The 19684-nt window shown below is 39.1% G+C and overlaps 1 protein-coding gene across 1 annotated transcript in view; it reads right to left on the bottom strand.

Annotated features, from left to right (window-relative positions):
• LOC104128788 (mitogen-activated protein kinase kinase kinase kinase 3-like) overlaps positions 1 to 19684 on the bottom strand; it is a 42865-nt gene that overhangs the window by 19856 nt on the left and 3325 nt on the right. The window contains exons 2-4 of the mRNA XM_009641635.2: positions 11024 to 11081; positions 7750 to 7840; positions 1984 to 2048 (exon numbers count right to left, since the gene is read on the bottom strand). Of these exons, the coding sequence (XP_009639930.2) occupies positions 1984 to 2048; positions 7750 to 7840; positions 11024 to 11081 (214 nt within the window). The remainder of the gene's footprint in view (positions 1 to 1983; positions 2049 to 7749; positions 7841 to 11023; positions 11082 to 19684) is intronic.

The following is a 19684-nucleotide window of genomic DNA, read 5'->3' on the forward strand; positions in this document are numbered from 1 at the left end:
CCAACCCAGTGACTCAGAGCTGCAGAAAACTCTGCTCAGTCCCCTTTGCGCCCTATAAAGTTCCTTCTACCCTTTGCAACCTGCTCCCTCCTTCCATCCTTCCCGCTGCCATGCAACCTGCTCTGTCTTCCCTGCAGCCATGTGACCTGCTTTCTGCAGCTACTCAACCCTTTTCTGCATGAGCTACCAGCACTGTTGCTCCTGGGCCTGCCACACCATGTACCTTCTGAAACTCTGCCTCTGAGCAGGTGCAGCAGCTTCCCCTGGGAAGAAGTAGTCTTTCCCTCCCTCCAGCAGCCCACTTCACTCAAGTCTCTTAAAGGAGAACAATTACATTCTGAACAAATACATAAACCAAACACTGAACAGCAAGCAAGGCATGGCCTGTGACTTGTCCCCAGTCACTGGACTTTGATCCCGAAATTAAAGGGTTTTAAGACCAGGAAATGCAGTCCTCACTGCAAGTTTCTCAGGGTTTGCAAAGAAAACAAATAGAAAAGTTGGATGGGGTTTCTCAAAGGAAACTGAAGGAGTAAGGAGTTAAAAATGAAACAAGATTTAAGCACCTAACTGCATACCTTCTACAAAACCTACAACCAGAATAGAAATTAGTACCATGCAATATTCACCTTCAGAATAGGTCTAGATCCATCTTTGCTTTTCTGAAAGAAAAGCTCCAAACCCACATAAAACTAAATGTATTAGCACCCAGAGTACATTTTTCTAGGCATGTATGTTTGAGAAATTGAATTCTGATTAACTTAAATGACTTAAGGTTACAGAGGCCTACAGTTCAATTGGAGTAAGACCCTTTGGAATATAATTAGGATCACAAAAGAACTTTCCACTCTAACTATGGGCAGATAAGCCAAAAATCAGCTGCAACAGGAAACCACTCCTGTACAACATCTGTTCAGGCATTTATGTGGCATTAGTTCATTTCCTACTCTACAGGTGTTCCACATAACAAAGCCTATTAGACATGATGCTTGTATCAACACTAGCAAAGATGCAAAGGATCAACAAGGCCATGCTTAAATGACTGTGCCACGAGCACGGTGTGAACTCGTGAACGGATGCCTTGTTTTAACAGCACCCAAGTTAAATGTAAAAAGGTATACAAGCTGTTTATGCAGAAGAGAAGGATGTGAAGATTCTGACATGTAAAATCTTCACAATTTAAAATATGGACAGATTTCCTGTCTAAAAAACATCACCCAAGAACCACAGAGCTATTATTACTCATGACATACTCTTTTCCTAAGCAAGTCTTAGTTCCAGGGCAATAAAACCACTCAAAACTGATTCTGTGTCTTGAAAACTAGCAATCAGTTGACTGATCCCCTTTATGCAATAGACTCATACACACCCCTTGTTTCTTTGACCACTCATTCCACCTAAGTCTAAAGCAAATATATAGGCAACCTTTGCTTTTCACATGCCATACATCCAGCATAAAAAAAAAAAAAAAAAAAAAAAAAAAAAAGAGAGAGAGACCCTCATGGCACTGCTGCTATACAAACACATAAAAGATCACTGTTTACAAAGGACAAGAGCATCCATGCTAATCAATCCACTCATCTAGGTATCTGTAGGTGGTGGTATAGATTATACTAAAGCAAAGTTCAAAAGCTCAGAAACAAAATGTCTATAAAGTAAGACAGCACATCAGGACATACTTTTTTTATTTTTACAAAACAATATTGTCTAATTTTACAGCCTTTGAAAGTAGTGATGGGTGCATGAGCTAGTGAAGGAAGGAAATAACTTTTGCTGCTCAAAAAACCCCACTATAGCTAATTATGTTTAAAAAACCAAACCCAAACAATTATGTAAGTACATAAGCTAAAATTGACCTTCAATGGGTTATTATGGATGCTAAATTTAGGATTCCTCCTCTCTGATTCCAAAAACATTGTAATTATCTCAATTTTTTGAAAATAAGCTTTACTTAGATTTTAAGGAATTACAGTCTTGACGTACCGTGATAAATATCCTGCAGAGAACCACCTCCACAAAACTCCATGCAAATCCATAGCTTGTCTCGTCTAAAAAGTGAACAAAACCATTCATTAGCTATCAGATTTGAAAAAAGCACCTATTAGACATAAGTCAAGAGGACTCAAACACTATAAAGCACAACATAACAAGCTCTGTATTACAAAAAGTACAAGTCAAACAATGAATATGATTTAACCTTTATGTGATATTTCGCTGTCAGAAGAATAACTAATGAAATACCCAAAATATTCCAGGGTTTATCAGAGTAATAGAAACAGCATTAGTGAAACATACACACTAATTTTTGTTCAAGATCTACTATGAAAATGAAATATATTATTTCCAAGAGCAGAGAGAAAACAGATATGCGTTCTTATTTCTTCCTCATTTTCACTTCTCCGCTTTTTTCAGAGGAGTTAACAGAAATAAAAAAGAAAAAAAAAGAAACAAACCCAAAACAAAAAGCCCTGGGGATATCGCTCAACTCAATTTCTTTCACCACAAATTGAGTGAAACTTTAGTTCTTTAGTCAAAGCTAGGCAGAGTGGAGCCCATACTGTGTATAAGTGCCTTCTCAGATGCAGTTTTTCCCCCTCAAAAATACATACGGATATTTTTGGTGGCAGGGGTCAGAGGGAAGTTCTTTAGATTCCTGTAAGGGAATCAATCCAGTTTGACTCACTATACCTCCATAAAAGGTGCTTTCCAAGAACAGACAACGGGCTGAAGGATTCAAAGGTATCTTCGATTATGGGCACTAAATTCTATCTTCACTTTGTAATTTTCACTGGTAAGACAGATGTACCACATGCAGCTGCAAAAAGGCATTTTGGAGAGCAGAAAATTCAGGACTTGCCTAGTTATTCCTGGCCATCAAATCACACAGGAAAGAAAAATTGCATACAACCACCTTAGGGCAGATTGAGACATGGGACAAGCAAATGGAAGACTGATGATTTTTATGCAGCTTGCCCACAACCCCTATTCTTGGGTTTCTTGAATTCATAAGGCTCTGTTAGAATAGCTGAGACATCAGTGAGCAATGCCAACATTCATGGAAGTGTTTTTGCAAGGCAATGGTGTAAGTGCTGAGTTTATCCCCTGAACTGCAAAATGCAAGTATTTCTCACCAGCAGGTAACAGCTAGAATAGCTGCTGTTCCAAGGAAGAACTCTTTTTTGGATCTTCTCCCCTCTTATGTCCATAGTCCACATGGTCCTCAAAGCTACACTCTGGCTGCTTTCTCTAGTGGTGGAAAAGGTATTGTTCAGGCACTACAGAGGTTTTAAGCAATGGAAGGCCCTGGCTGTTAACTCCATACATTTCTAGGGGTTAATTAAAGCATTGCTTGAAATAATATGAAGGCTTTCCACTGAGATAACTGATCAAAGTCAGACAGAGAAGCAATGTCATTACCTGTGAAAGAAAAGAGAATTAGCAGAGGCGGCAGGGGAACACGAGTAAGAAAGAAGCACTGAAGAGACAGACATCTTCAAGTCCCTTGTTTATTCCTCACAGTGATGCAGGGCTCAGACAGGGACACTTTTGGGGGCACTAGCAGCAGCAGAGTGGAAGTGGGAAAAGAGCAGGACAACCACAGCAGCCTTGGGACAGCACCAGAGCACCCACAAAGTAAAAGACCTGAAGTAGATAAGTGCTGTAAATTCACACCTTCACTTACTGGGCATTAACTTGCCAGCAGGGAAAAGCCCTACAGAAAAGGCTAAAAACATATGAGGATCAAAAGATGAGATTGCATTTCTAATACGCTATCTAGCCTTTTATAACTGTGCCTAACAGCTTTGAGACAGGCAAAGATCCATGTAATCAACAGTAACAGTGTATGCAGTTACCCGTGTCAGCAGAGCACATGGCAAGCACAGCAAACAAAACAGACAGGATCAACAGTACCATTTAGTGTCTGCAACTTAACACCTAAGCTAACAGCAAAGCAGAAATTTGACTGTCTGGAAAAGCCATACGTAAACAGAAGAAAAGCATGAGGAACAATATGCTGATAAGTGCCAAGTATAGGAAGATGGTATTTTTCTTCCTGTTCTTAGCATTGAGAGATACTTGGAAAACAAAAGGTCAATGAGAGGCCTCAAAGACAGCCGTTTGATTGCACAAACGAAAGAAAGAGAAGCACTGGACCAAAGAATGGGGAGGGGACCAACCAAGACCACAAGACAGTGCCAAAATACATACTTTATGTGCCAAAATTTAATTCTGGGTCTACAAAGGTATATTTTGATACCCTGAGACAAGAGGGAAACTGCTTTTTAAAGAAAAAGCATCCCCAGCCTGAATACAGCATCACGAGAAGAGGCACCATTTCAACCTAAAAATTTTAAAGGAAACTGAATGCAACAATAATATTTGTTCACAGTCTGTTTTCAGGTGAAAACTTAAAAAGTTATCAGAAACAACTTTTTATTAGTTACACTAAGCAATCTCTTCCCATTATGACTAGTTAAAAGAAGCAGCTGGTTAGACAACTGGATACATTTGTCAGTGCTTCTACAACGCCAATAATCTCACCTCCAGAAACAAACACAAATGGAACCATCACATTCCGGTCAGAAGTTCGTATGTTAAAAAAACAGCTTGGGGTAACTTCAACAGCACTGCAGAGCCCCAGCCCTCCCCTCTGCCATTCCTCACTTACTTCTTTCTTCTAAATTTGTCTTCTGTAAAGGTTTGTAACAATGACTTCCAGCTTTGTGGAGCATGCCAGGCTTAATGTCACACATCAAGAAAAATGTTGACACAACTTCCTTACCATTACTACAGACAGGTACAAATAAAGTAATCATATGCAGTGGAGGACATCTTAACATACAAGAAAGTAATCTCTTCCCAAACAAAGGCAGGCTTTGAGGTTGGGAGGAAGATTAAGGAGGGTGGGACACTATGTGGTCCTAGCCACACAACTTTCAGAAAATGCAACATCCCTTTAAGAAGCTTAGTTACCGTAACATGGAGCTTCCAAATACTGCGTTTAGGAGATTACAAGATCCCTTATCAACTTTACCACCTGACAGTCTGTAAGATGCTGTCAAACAGACTAGTAAATCCACAAATTCTCAAAAAAATTTTAACATGACACTGTAGTATGTAGCAGTATTAAGAATTGACTGTTCATGCACAAGAAGCCTGCCGGTCCTGCACAGAATGGAAATAACGCCCAATTTAGGTTAACCTTCAAATTAACCTTAAACATTCAAAACTGAAGTACAGACACTCCTAGTTTGCAATACCAAGTCCCTCCATGTACACACGCTCTATCTGTATGCACACCCACACAAATATGTGCATAATGTAGCTCACGGACCATCTTGGCATTAAAAAAGCATTAAAAAAGCAATCAGGCTGCCAAGACAAGCATCCTTCAAGATATAGGATGCCAGAACAGCATAGCTTGTTGATTTTATCTTCAGACTTCGATCCCTTCCGGCACATGTATACACGATAATGCAAGCAGTACACAATCACACACTCCCAGCCTCATTCAGTGTAGCATACAGATGGTGTTCACCTAATGGGCTAGTCAACAGCTTGCTTTCCACTTCATTCTCATACTATCAGTGCATTTCTACTTAATCTTATTCTGAAAATATATTTGCTCTTGGAAAGTTCCTTCGTATTCCACACTAAACTATGCTTGGGAACTACTAATGTGACCAGCTTTTCCACTACAGACTTTTGAAAAGCTAACTATAAAGCAAACATAATTCAAAACACAGATTCTATTGATTTTAGTTGCATTTGTCAGCATGCAATGCTTTCACTCATCAGACAAAAGCTAGCAAGATACTCACCAAGAAAGATGAAGTGAACCCCACCACTGACAAAACACGGCGTCAGTGATCATCCAGGGCTATTCATGACACTGAATACAGGAGTCAGGGAGATGAAACTCCTCAGGACAGCATTAGTCAGCTGAGGTTCTGCATGAGACCTCTCCTTCTCTAGCATTTATTGCCAGGACTTTCTCTCTTCCCCAACACTGCTTCTAAGTTCTGGCACACTCAGTGCTATCCAATTTCAGTCTGCTCCAACCACACAGACGTTCAGCATCAAAGTCACAAAGTGTTCCACACCTGCCATTTCAACATTCTGTCCCAGCTCATCCCAGAGCAAATTAAGGAATGCTCAACAACGGCCAAGCAAGCCAGGGAGCACGCATTAGCTCTTCTGTAGCACTACGAACATGCACAAACCAGACACTGATGGCTAGAAAAGAAACAGTAACTGGGATATCCCAAGCTCTAGCTGATCTAGAATGAAAGTAAAATAAATGCAGTATCTCAGAAGATAACTTGGTCAAATTTGAAGGGCTTTTTAAAAGGAAAAGATGCACTCCAAATGTAAGAGCCAAATTCTGTCATATATTCCTGCTTCAAAGATGGCAATTTTTTGCTGAAAGGCTTTCATGTACCAACATTTTTCATGTGAATATACCATCTATATCATACCACCCCCAATCCAAAAGCACTTGGCCAAGATTGCTGAAAAGCTTTTGGCTGCAGCAGGAGATTTTCAGCTGGAGTTGGCAAAGTCTAGCACATGTGTGAGTAACTCACCTTGGCATCTTCCTATTATGAGTAGTCTAGAAACCTTCACAACATGCAGAGATACCATGTCCCACCTCTATTGTCCCCATGCAGACAGAAGATACGTGAATAATCAAAAGGAATGATAAGCCTCTGCCATAAAGAGCATCACGACTTTTCAGACCCTTTTACAAACTTTTATTACATGGCATATGCCTAAAATTATGGGAACATTAGGTTCACAAAATCCAGCATTAAAAGGACTAGTCCTTGAATATCACGCGATTGCTATATATTGCATAAAACATTTGTCAGGATGTATTAAAAAAAAATTAAAATAGCAAACGTTATTAGAAGCTAGCCAATTTTTTCAATACTGAGCCTTTGCATGGAGTATGAGTTTACCATACTTGTAAAAAATAAGCATAATACCTTACAAAAGGAATTACACAAAAGAATAATGAGCCAGAACAAGTTACGTATACTAACTTTAAGTGTCCTAAACAACTCTGCAACTCAAAAGGGAAAAGCAAAGATAAAAGAGCTAGAATATTAGTCATTTTTAGATTCCAAAACAAATCCAAAACACAAATCACCCATGGGCTTTTTAAAGGCTTCACGGTTTACACTTGGGTACTTCAGTATGAAATTGTCCTTAAAGGTTAACATAGCACTAATACGCTTAAGCAAGGAAAAAACCAGGTTTTTTCATCCTTATTTCCCCATAACATTCAGTTTTGAGTTCTCAGACAACTGGTGTTGGCATGTAAAATTAAGTCAGAACGTATCTGAGAACTCTATATTATGCAATATTTGTACTTCCCAAAGTTTTACATATTTAAGAGACATTTTACTGAAACAGATTTAAAAGATACTATATATACAGACTCTTCCTTCATACTTGTCATACTTCTGCTTAACTTTCCATTTATGTATTAAATTCAAAGCTTTTAAATGACAACTCATTTCCATGGAAACATGGTCACCGAAAGATTTTGCTATGAGAAACATTTTTTATAGAGAGACAGTGTAGTAAACAGAACAGATTTTAAGGTAAATGAAAAAAAATAAATATATAAAAGTGGATAATATTTATTCGGTAAATTATGTTTTGCCTAACTCACCTTATAGACCTGTCCTTTGCAATGAGCTAGACAGGCATTTTTAAGTGAGCAAAAGAAACAAACTGTACCTGAGATAGCTGCCAAAATAAGCAACAATGTTTTGATGTTTACAGTCTTTCATCATAATGATTTCCTGCTGCACAACAGCAAAATCTTCTCCTGAAAAGAAGAATGAATATTCATACTCAAATCTCAACTAGACTTTCAGTACATGTTTATAAAATAAACATTTTGAGTAATTAAAACTAATTATCTGCCAGTTTCACAGACATATAAAGCAGCTGTAAACCAGTATTTATCAGCAAGGGCTTAGCAATAAGTAACTATATTCTTAAGAAGTTTCATTCTGGGCCAGATGGACCTCACATTTGCTATCTGATTCCTTTCATGATATTGGTCATAGCTTTTTCTAAAATCTTTATTTTTCCCCAGATCCTGCGGTGTGCATCTGCATGCACCCTGCCAATAACCCAGGTTCTTAAAAACACAAAAAAACTTCACTATTTTTGACCACATGTGTAACACCCATTAGTTCATCTTCCTGAGCAAAACCCATCCAATAGCATGCTGCTGCAACTTTTCAGAAAACTCAGTAAGCACATAAATTTATGGACTGTGCATAACTTATGTCCAGATAAAACACTGACATAGATGTGGCAGTCTTACTATTTAGTACCTCAGTTGCCCCTGTCTTTCTACAAAAGGTTCTTACCAGATGTGTACAGAGAAAATAATGTACAAAACTGAAAACCCAACATGCTTCCCAGAGACGCTTTTGTTTTGGGTGTGTTGTGCAGGGGTTTTGTAGGTAAGCTAAAGAGGGAAGGCGAGAAAGACATCAAGATGCAAGAGAATGTTGGTAACGGATATTTGACAGCTTTTTAAATTAATTTTTTTTTTTTTTTTTTTTTTTTTTTTTAAAGAAATACATGTCAAGTGCTCCTCTGCAGTTCAGTATCTTACACTGGAGCTCCTCTGAAATTTCTTAAGTCATAAGGGCAAATTGTAGTTAGTCTGGTATGCTATTTACAAAGAAGTTCTTCTGAAGTTTGTTTAGTTACTAGATACAGACAGTTCACAAAAAACAACTCATTCTTACTAACTTCAAGGACTTCATAGGTAAAGTAAGACTGAAGACCTAAACCAACCATTTAACTAAATAACTTAAGACACTCTATAAGCAAGTTGAAAAAACAAGAAAATTCACACTATGTCTCCTTTTAGTGTAATGCTGTAGCACACTTCAGCATAACTCAAGAGAGCTTTTAAAACAGAAGCCAAAGCTATTGTCTGTAAAGTTGAATGTATACACTAAGCTCATATTTATCAATTGTCACAACCCAAAATCACTTCTCAAATATGGCTGTTAATAATTTTCAAACATAACACAAATTCCAAGAGAACTGGACATGCCATTACCTAAGAAAACGTTTTAAGTTTCTCCCAATACATTAACATACCGGTGACCTAACCATTTGGTTATTTTTAACCAGAAATCTGATAATTCAAGTGTATTTTATTTAACTGATAGCAAATTTCAAACCACGAACTGCAAGTTAGCATCACAACAGACTGTATACTTCCCATGGTGTATTGCTGATGGCTTGCTGTACCCTGGCTAGACCTTGAAATATATGCAAACACTGAAGAGCAAACAAGAAATTATTTTCACATACAGACAGGTATCTCTGTGAAAGGATGCTATTCCTCCAGGATTTGACCAGTGTTTTCAACCGCATCCAAAATATTAAAGTAGCATAAACTTTAGAGTAAGTGCCTAAATATTATTAACCCTCAGTCTTCACACTCTCCCCCAGCCTGCAAAATTTTCAAAGAAAGCCAGTGCCACAGTTCTGGAATGCGGATGCTGCCCATTTGAAGCTGTGAGTCAAGCCTTTACCGCAACTGGAAGCGACAGCTACAGAGAGAAACTGAGCTCGCTAAGCAAACAGAAGGTAGCCAAAGCACATTCTCCGTGCACCACACAGGTATCCAAAGGCTGCCAAAAATACTTGATTCAGATGCAAGATGCCAATTGTTATCACCATCAGCATAGTATGAGGGCAAGTTACCCCAGCTGCAACGCATCCCCAGGCTCTGTCCACAGCTCAGGCAACACACACAGCATGATTCTCCAAGTCCTACTCAGCACAACTTATACAACACTCTTTTCAACCAAGTCACTTCATACTATTGAGCGTGGAAGTAGTCAGCTAAGTAAAAAGCTGCATTATTTTAAAGGTTGACATCATCTGAGTCTGCTGAGTCCTACGGTTCTTTCCCCACTACACAAGTCTCCTTCCCTGTTTTATCTTTACAGTTCCATAGGAAGACACAGCATGTTAGCTGAACTGGTAACCCACGTCATGCACAGCCAAGTACTCCAGCAATGGGAACTGACATAAAAAGCCAAAGCAGCAGAACTAGACAAGGTAATCCAAGACCATGACTTTCAGCGTGAATATAAGAAGCGTGATAAACATACACTTTTGGAACTACATAGTAACACACTGTCCTACTTTGATTTTTTTTTTTTTAATGTGCATGAATTATATAAACACATTTCTAATCAATTCCAGAATTGTAAGAGAAAAAAATGGAGGAAAGTAACAACTTCTTTCCTTTCTTGTGTGCAGAGACCTTAAGGATCAAACCAGGTAGTAGTTAAAATACTACACCACCACCCCCAACATTACATCTCGAAACAGAACACCAACAGTTGCAAGTTAAACAAAAAGTCTGGACACTTTCCAGATTACTGTACCCTTGTTCAACAAGTCTAGCCATATTAATAGAAGAGCACTTGCAGGCTGATAACTGACCTTGTAGGGCATACATACTTTGTGAAATCACAACTTAAGCCCCGTTCAAGCATAAGTCTATCACACAATGATGTCTTAATCAGAGTCTCCAAGTGAATTTCAGGAAATGTACTCAATTCCCGGATACTGATACTCACCCATTATTACACTCTTCCTTCTTTTTATTTCTTCCTCTACACTCTCTCCAGGTGAGTTCTTTTCTGCCTTGCTGGCTTCCTCACTTCTATTGTTCTATCTATACAGGGTTTTGTATCACATGGATTGAAAACATACTAAAGACAAAAACCCACAACTTTTTCTGAAGTTTTTATCAGCTTTCATTTAACTGTTCTCCAGTTAAATTTTTTCCTCTCTCACCTCAGTTCTCATGCTTGTTATTTTTTAGAACTTTTTTGCCCTACACTAAAAGGCAACAATTATCCCTTCTTTCAGTAAGTGGACTAAATTGATTTTGTACAATTGTATCTTAAGCATGAAAATATTTTGTTTCCATGGCCTATTTCAGTTAAGAAACACTTACCTGGTTCTAATTTTATTACTTTAATTGCTGCTAGCTCACCCGTGTTGACATTTCGAGCCTACAAAGAAAAAAATGAAAAAAAAAAAAAGAATATTTAGAAAGCAGACCACAGCAATCAGATCTGTATTCTCAACTTGACATTCTCTGTCTAGACAATGCAGAGTCAAAGAGCAACTGAGATGTGCAAGGGTCTAAAACAATGTAACTACTTGTTGGGGTTTGGGGGGTTTTTAAACAAAAACAACCTCAGGAGAAGCCAATAAATTAGAACATCTTGTATATTGACATTTCATGCAAGGTTAGAATTATTTTTTCCAAACCCACCAATGATCTATCTTTTACTGGGATTACAGCATATATTTTAATTTGATAAGCATCATTACTGATTTCTCTTATATCCAAAACATTAATTTAAAACAATCCACATCTGTGTTTAATGACAGTGAACCAAACAGTAAGAATTCTCTAGCTAGCATGCTCTCCTCCAGTACATGTTTGTAAGAAGCACTCTTCCAACAAAACTTCTCACACTGGATTTATTTTCTAACAACAAAGCAAGCTATCTCAAAAAACATCCCACTGGGCAGCTAATTTGTACTGAGATCTGAAGCTTTAACTATGCTCAGGAAACCTTGTGCTGCCATACAACAGTCCTAAATTGCACAAGTCCTCGACCATGTTGTGGTTACGTATTAAAATCCATAAACAAACTGACCACTGAGATACTGACTGCAAAGCAGTTATAACATAAATGGATCTCACAGCAGACAAACAGGGCCCAGGGAGCATCAAGGGTTGCACCCTGAAGCATATGTGACTGCTTCCAAGACTCCCACAAGTGTGATGCAACGCTTCCTGCTCATTTCACTACATGCCCCTTGGTCCTTACTCTCCGCCAGCAACAGCATCCTCACCTTGCTGCAAGGGTGTGAAGAAAACAAACCAGCAACAAAGGCGTTAGAAAGCATTCCCCTCTAAACAGCAGCTCTGTGGCTAACTTCAGCCACAATTATTCAGCAGCTTAACTGCACTTTGTACAGGCCTCTGCCATGCTAAAGCTGATGTTCTGCTGAGCAACCAAGAAAGCTAAATTTTTAAAAAGCCATTAAGAAGCAGCATATATTGTGATAATAACGATTTCTCTTCTAGAACTGTTGCATTTGACTACTAATTGAAACCCATTTGCCCAGTGCTTTCAGGATACTTCCGTGTCTGGGGAGAGAGCAGCAAAGCTGCTCCCCAGTGCTGAAGCAACAGCTCCTGAAGGATGCTCAGCTACGGCTTCTCTCCCCAGGGGAGTTTTGGTACCCAGAGCTGCACTGTGCTGGATGGATCTCCACTGCATTGAATGTCATGCCTGCTCTATCCCCTACACAGGGCACAGAAGGTGAGACCAGTCCTGCTTTTGCTTTTTTCCTCATCCACTTTCAAATCAAAAAAAGGTCAGAATTACAGCACTTAAAAATGCAGACAGGTGCCCCCTTTACAGTGGCTAATGGTTTCATTTAAGTCACTTTAAGAGCTCAGGAGTCACACCTTATATTGACTGCCCATGACATTCACCAAATATTATAAAGTAATGATTCTTAACATGGCAGCTTGAGAGCTGACTGTGGAATGACAGGTGGAGGGAAAAAAACCCTCAGACTATACAAAATAGCCAGCAATAAAGTCTGGAAATAAATGCAATGTGTACTCCTGTGTCTGGAGATCTACCCAAGTCATTCCTAGCACAGCTGATATAAAACCTCTCACTATTCCTTGGTGTGGCAATGCTCTTCTGCAATGCTGGGAGTACTGACAGTGGCAAATAATTTCCAGGCAGACGCTCATCGATAGATCCTGAGACCAGTGGGAATCCTACAGAAGTCAAAGAGTAGTCCAAACTTGATAGATTGGGGAAAAAACAGTTAAAAAGTAAAATTTCTCTGGCAGCCTTCCCTGCAAGTCATTATTTGCCACCCCACTTAAGGTTCAACGAAAACCTGAGCTCATCAGGGAGTCTTGTTAAAACTTGAAGACCTGTTTTGGGGCAACTTGTACTAGTAAGGTAATAAATTAGAAACAACTGTAATGGATACAAGTGAGGAGATCCTGAAGTCATGCATCCTACATGCAGCTGGGATGTGCAAGCCAAGCTGGAAATATTTCACAGGCTTCGGGGACATTGCTAGTCTAGGAAAAAATGTTTAGTAATTTATTTTTATTTATTTATTTTAAACAATACTGTGTCCAGCTGTCAGGAATTTGTTTATCTGACTATGGCTCCATAGGTCACTATGCTCTGCAGAGTGCTATGGCAACTAAAGCAAGATGGGTAGGTAGGCGCTAGTGACAATTTCAGAATGAATCCAATTAAAACATATGAGGATACTCATCACAAAGTCTTATGTGATGGCAATACCAAAAAACTATCAACAGTAGACAGATAGATCTATAGATATACCCATACATACATCTGAAGCAGGACATGCAAAAGGAAGAGTCTGAGCATCAGGCAGCCTTGCCCAACATGCGCTCTCCACACCTCGTGGCCAATTCAGCCCTCTCCCATCACAAAGGGATTTCTTCTTCAACATCATGTTCTCAAAAGAACTGTTGAAAATTGTGGGCAGGAAAGAACAAATGTTGTGTCTTTTCACCTTCAGCTTAGACATTCTTCAACACCAGCAGCAGTGGGACTCTTTGGCCAGCTAGCCATTCTCTGGACCAGTATCAGCCAGGGCTCATGAAAGGCAAAAAGGAGGACCAAAACCTGATTTGATGCATGTCACTAATGCCTTCAGGAATGGCAGGTTACCAACTCCTTCAGGGAATAAACTGTTACTTAAAAAAACATGACTTGAAACTGACAATCTAAGTTATCACTTTGCATCCTATTCCATTTGGGTTCTTAGCATTGAAGATGTTGTCACAAGAAAGAATATGAATTGCCTTTATTAATCTGAGTATTTAAAAAAAGAGATTATGTGTAGCAACGCAAGGGTTCCTTGCAAAGGATAAGGATTAGGTACCCCTGACAGGTTTTACCAGATCTCATCAAATACCTTTGAAATCATCAGTTACAAGACAATTTCTTGCCTAAGCTCACACGATTTAGAGACTGTGAAAGACTGAAGTACCGTATGCTTTTCAACATGTGTTGGAGCTGACTGACTCTTACTTTGAGGGTGCTTGCATACGTACCATACAATAGCTCAGTATGTTGAGGACACTGCCTTATGCTTTCATTTAGCATAATCACATCAAAGTTGCCAATTATTCATGGGTTTTGAGATTGGAGCACAAATAAAGAATAGCTGGCTGAAGAGCAGTTTCAAACAAGTATTTCTGAGTTGGCAAATGCAACTAAAAATTTCAGAGGCTCATATGAGAAAATACATGTTTATTTTTCGTTTCTACTTGTACCTTAAGTGCTCTAACTCCCAGCCTTTGTGATGATGAGGTAAAAAGCAATAGACAAGAGTTTTTCCTCCCATCCCTGTTTCCATGGGCAGGAGCCTGCAACTAATTTCTTCAAATGCAGATTTCACTATGTCAATGGGAATGCATTACACAGGTTTTCCATAAGGAAAGATTGGCCTACAATGCCTGCATCTACATGTAGTCACTTTACTAAATGTATGCAGCACTCATACAATGTCTGCTCTGGAAAACCATATAGAGACCCTCATTCTACCAGCAGCTAAATGAACAACACTCTTCCAGAGTTCTAGACTGCCATATCTGGGGAAGTGTTAAAAAAAAAAAAAAATCCACCAACTGCTAGGTCAAGCTGGAGAAGCACTACCTCATTAAACAGGAAATAATTACTAGTGTCTCTGTGACAACAGTAAAATACCAGATCAAAATGCAATTTAAAAAACTACCACTCACTAAAAATAAAAGCTAAGAAAAATCTAGGGTTTGTTGATACTGCATTATACAAAAATTCATTAACCAAAATGCCTCATAACTGGAAAGACCTTATTACTCTGAAATAAAGAAGGAAAGAGCAACGGAGTGGGGAGCAGTACTCAGATGGGTGCTATCTGGGAAACATCAGCCAAGCAAAAGATGAGCATGTGCATGTGTCTGAAAAGGAAAGGAGATACAAGAAGAAAAGGAGAAGGAAGGCTAATATTTAGCACTGCCCCTAATGTATGCCACAACAGTAGATTCACAAGGAGACGTCTGTGCAGCTGAACCAGTATAGACATAAAAGCCAAGGTCCAAGGAGGTAAATCTCTTGCCAACTTTATATTTGTCCTTCAAATAGAAGCTGGTACTATGAAGCATACAATGCTGCAACAAAAACTAGGCCGAAAAGCAAAGTCTAAGGCAGTAACAACAGGGCGCTTCTGTTATTGACTACTTCCTATGTGAAGTGTTGAACAAAATGCAGACAAGCAATTTCTAAACAAGTTGCTACTTCACGGGATAACTTGTCCCAGAGCACAGACAGGCCTCCTGACCTGGATTAGCTCCGCTCTTCAGGAAAACAGCTTCCCATCCCCCTTGCTTTCAGCCCTGCAGTCCTCCCCTTCAGCCTCTCTCAAACCCACACTGCTCTTCTAGGAGCTGATTCATGTTTCCAAGCCAGCAGAAACCCACCTGCCTCCCTTTTTTTTGGTTAGTTTTCTGCCAGGTCAGCTAACTGTGCTGGCCCAGGCATCACGCTGAGTGTCAGAGCTCATGTGAGGTAAGCAGCAAGGCAGCCAAGAGCCAGGCAGGGAATCACCCCTCTTGGGCAACAGCGAGCTATTACATCAGTTCAGCCCATCCTATGAAGTCACAGCTGTAATTAACAGGCATTGAACTACTAAGAATTATACTAAAAATAACTATGTTCCACATTCTGGTAGGAGACGTGATACCAAAACACAACAGCTACAATTTTAGAAAGCAATGCTTCGATAAAGGTGACATTAAACAAAAAGATCTGAAATTAAGGCAAACAAAAATCCCTATGCAAGGCATAGATTACTGGTTAAGGAAACCACAGTCTCAGAAACTAGGCTCTGTAGTACTTACTTAGCACAGTGAAAACAGGACAGCAAAACATCCACCCCTCTCTGCCTGCCTGACAAGCTTCAAAAGACAATTAAAGATCCTTCAAAACACGGACATTTCTTCCTAGCAAAGTCAAAAGGAGCTTCAACAGCTGTAAGGTCAATCAGGAAGAAAGGAGGACTAAAATGCCTATCAAAAAGCACACATCTAAAAGATGCAGTTTCAATATTTCAAAAATAGCAAAGCTGTAGAAGAATTGATGCCTTACTTGATCAACCCAGGAAAGAGAAGCAAGGGCACACATGCAGATTTGTGCATAGGACTCTGCAAAATTGGAGTCCATCAAAATTCAGGTTCATCTGCTCTGGACGCATTCTCTTCCAGCAACACACAGAAGCACCATCAGAAAACAGAGACTCCAAAACACAGTTTAGAGCAGAAAGGAGTAACAGTCACCAGGTGTTCCCTAGAGATACCCACACTGAGAGTTTCAGCATGAAGCAGATGAGCTGGTAGATACATAACTTCCCTCACCAACACCAATGCCCATGCCAAAGGGCTGGGGAACAGAAAATCAGGCTTTTTCTTTTTTAAAATGAGACCTCAAGCAAATCACACCCTACCAAGTTCTGTGTCTTCATTTGTTAACTGGCTGAAGCCATAAATGATGAAAAGAACTGAAATACGGCAGAAGTGGTATAACAGATACCTTTGCAGGAACAATAATCTTACTAATTATCACAAATATTTGAATTTCAGTAAGGGGGAAAAGAAGGGCCTTTCTTTTAGCATCATGCTGAAAATCTTTGGAAGGGTCCACCCACACTAGGTGAAGGACCTGCGAAATAGCAAATGAAGTTCAACCTTTATTGAACCAAAGCAATAATTTTTTTTCAAGATATGCTGTGATAGAAATTAATTGTGTGAACAAAAGAAACGTACCTACAATCACTTCAGAATATACTTCAGATCTATGTGCAGTTACTACCAAACCCAAAAGTATCAGGATGGAACCAAACAGGAAAATTATAGCATTATTATTAATATGGCCTCTGTCAGAATATCATGTGTAGGACTTGTAACTCAAACCGTGAAAGAATGGCATAAATAACAGAGAGCCCGGGAACAAGGACAACTAGAATGGCATTTCATACCAAGATACAGAAAAATCTTTCTAAATGAGAGACAGAGTAAACACAGAGCAAACTAAATTAAGCAACCACCTCATTTAATTCTAGGAGTATTTCCTGAAACTGATCAGGACAAGACAGTGTCACTTACTCACAACCAAAAAAACATTAACTCCTCTTTTACACTTTGCTGACCATCCTACACAATTAAATTCTTTGCAATGGTGAAATACAAAACCACAAAAGACAGAAATTATTTGTACAACAGTGTAACTTATTTTCACCCTTTCTAGTGGATGTCATTTTGGATGAGAATATTTTACAGAAACAGAAGATGAAAAGAAAGAATTTCCCTGATGCGTAACTGCAGTCAGAAAAGCAATTTTTCTATCAGTCTCTCAAACAGATTTTAGATGAAGCTAAATTACTTGACAAGTAAGTTTCCTAAGACAATGAAAACAAAACCATACAAATGAAAATGTGATATGCAACACTCAAGAATACTCAACTCCAAAAAACCACTGTTAGCCAATCATCTTGTCTGTGTTTTGTTACAGATATATCAATCATCCAACAAAGTAGTAACTTGGTTTCACCATTAATTTCAGCAGTCTTGAAAGGAGACGTCTCTGGACAAGGGAACAGATTTTCCTTAAACTTCCAATAAGAAGTTTGTAATATTAACATTTTAGCTATCAACCCAGATGAAGCCTCATCTCCTGCAACAAACTTGCACTGGTGCTAGTTAGAAAAGGCACATTATTGCTGACTGTGCATATTTGATAGAGAGCTAATGGCATGAAAGTTACCCATTACCTTTCCTGTGACTAATTCAATATCGTCTTCTCCAAGGCCTCTTTGAAAGCTGAACTTGGGTGGGAAGGCAGATAATTATAAAATATTGGTTCAAGCCAAAAATGCGTTTTGCAGTGCACTAGTGCCTTTCCAGGTACCAGCTAAACAGCAGGACTGTATCACTCCGACCCATATCCTCACTCCCTTTGAGTCACCATAGTTCAGTCCACACCACAGGCTCTTATTTCAAATTAAAAAATCTTCAAAGTAGAGACTGATTCTTTTTTTTTTTTAATATATATAATTTATTGTTAAAAACAAATCAAACATTTAATCCATGCCCTGTTGTAGCTCGGTTCAACTAAAACGGAGCCAGGAAGTAGATGCCAGTCTGCTCTGCTTTCAGCTCTTGAACAGTTTGCCAGGAAAGCAAGTTACAGAAAGGTCAGCATTTAGCAAGAATGTCAACATAACAAGACTGACATCTTATTAAGGTAATAGTCCCTACCTACTAACAGCAGAAACACCTCCCTACATGGCCCTCCCTGCTAAGGGGAGAAAACCACAATTTACAAAGAATAGTTTGAAGCTGACGGAGTACACATCCAGTGCTTGGATCCACTCTGCTGAAATTCCACCACTGATGAGCACCCTCGTCATATGGCTAATCCCAACTTCACACAATTATTTCATCAACCACAAAGTTCACCTACAGATGACAGAATGAAGCAAATGAAAGAGGCTTTCTCGAAACCCCTCACAAATTTAACATAAAGCCCTAGTAAGCTCACATGTGGATGACACATAGGACTACATTACTTCCTCTTTGTCACATTAAAAGTAACCAGCTTTCATTATTATTTTTGGGCTACTTTCATGCTCCACTTTGAAGGCACCTTGGGCAAGACCTTGCCTCAAAATGAAACAGACAATAATCGATCCAAGAGAAAAGCACCACTGTCCACAACCTAATCAGAAAGCACTTACCTCTCTCTCATTTAGAAGAAATATACAATACCAGCCTAGTGTATCCTGGTCCCGATATATCACCTTCTACCTCAGCTGTCACAGGCAGATTGTAAACATAGATAAATCTACTCTGAGGGAGGAGACACCTTCTGTGCCTCAAACAAAGTCACAAGCAGGGCCAAATACTGGCCACTCACAGAGCACTTAACTGAAGGCTACTGCAATGTAAGTATAATAATCATCAAGAAAACCTTGACAAATCCAATTAAACTTACAGGTTTCAGAGGCATAGTGGTATTACAAATGTAAATATTCACTCTATGGTTGGAGGAAACACCCTTAAAACACAAACACGGATGACTTGGCTAATTCACATCCATCAAGATAACGTACAACGCACTGAAAAAATCTGATTGATAAGGTATTGCTGAGTCAATAAGCCTAACAGAAATAGAGCTGAGCATATCAAGATAACAGTTTGCAGAAAAACAAACAAAAAAAACCCAGAGCACAAGACAAGTAGACTTGGATAATTAAAACATCATCATTGTACACAAATACTCAGAAGAAAGCTGGCAAAGCAGGGAAAACACAAAAAACCCTTTCAATTAAACAATTAATAAAGCAGGGGGTTAGCACACTAAGAGTGCAGTAACAAGAGGATTTAGATCCTGAAACTTTCATAACATTTAAGCAAGCCGAGATTAAACCAAAATCGCCCGAACCCAAACAGGACTTCATTCTAGGTGCATCCACTTTGAGTCATGTGCAATAC

Source organism: Egretta garzetta, unplaced genomic scaffold (assembly GCF_000687185.1).
Source record: "Egretta garzetta isolate BGI_Z169 unplaced genomic scaffold, ASM68718v1 scaffold17, whole genome shotgun sequence".
Taxonomy (NCBI): domain Eukaryota; kingdom Metazoa; phylum Chordata; class Aves; order Pelecaniformes; family Ardeidae; genus Egretta; species Egretta garzetta.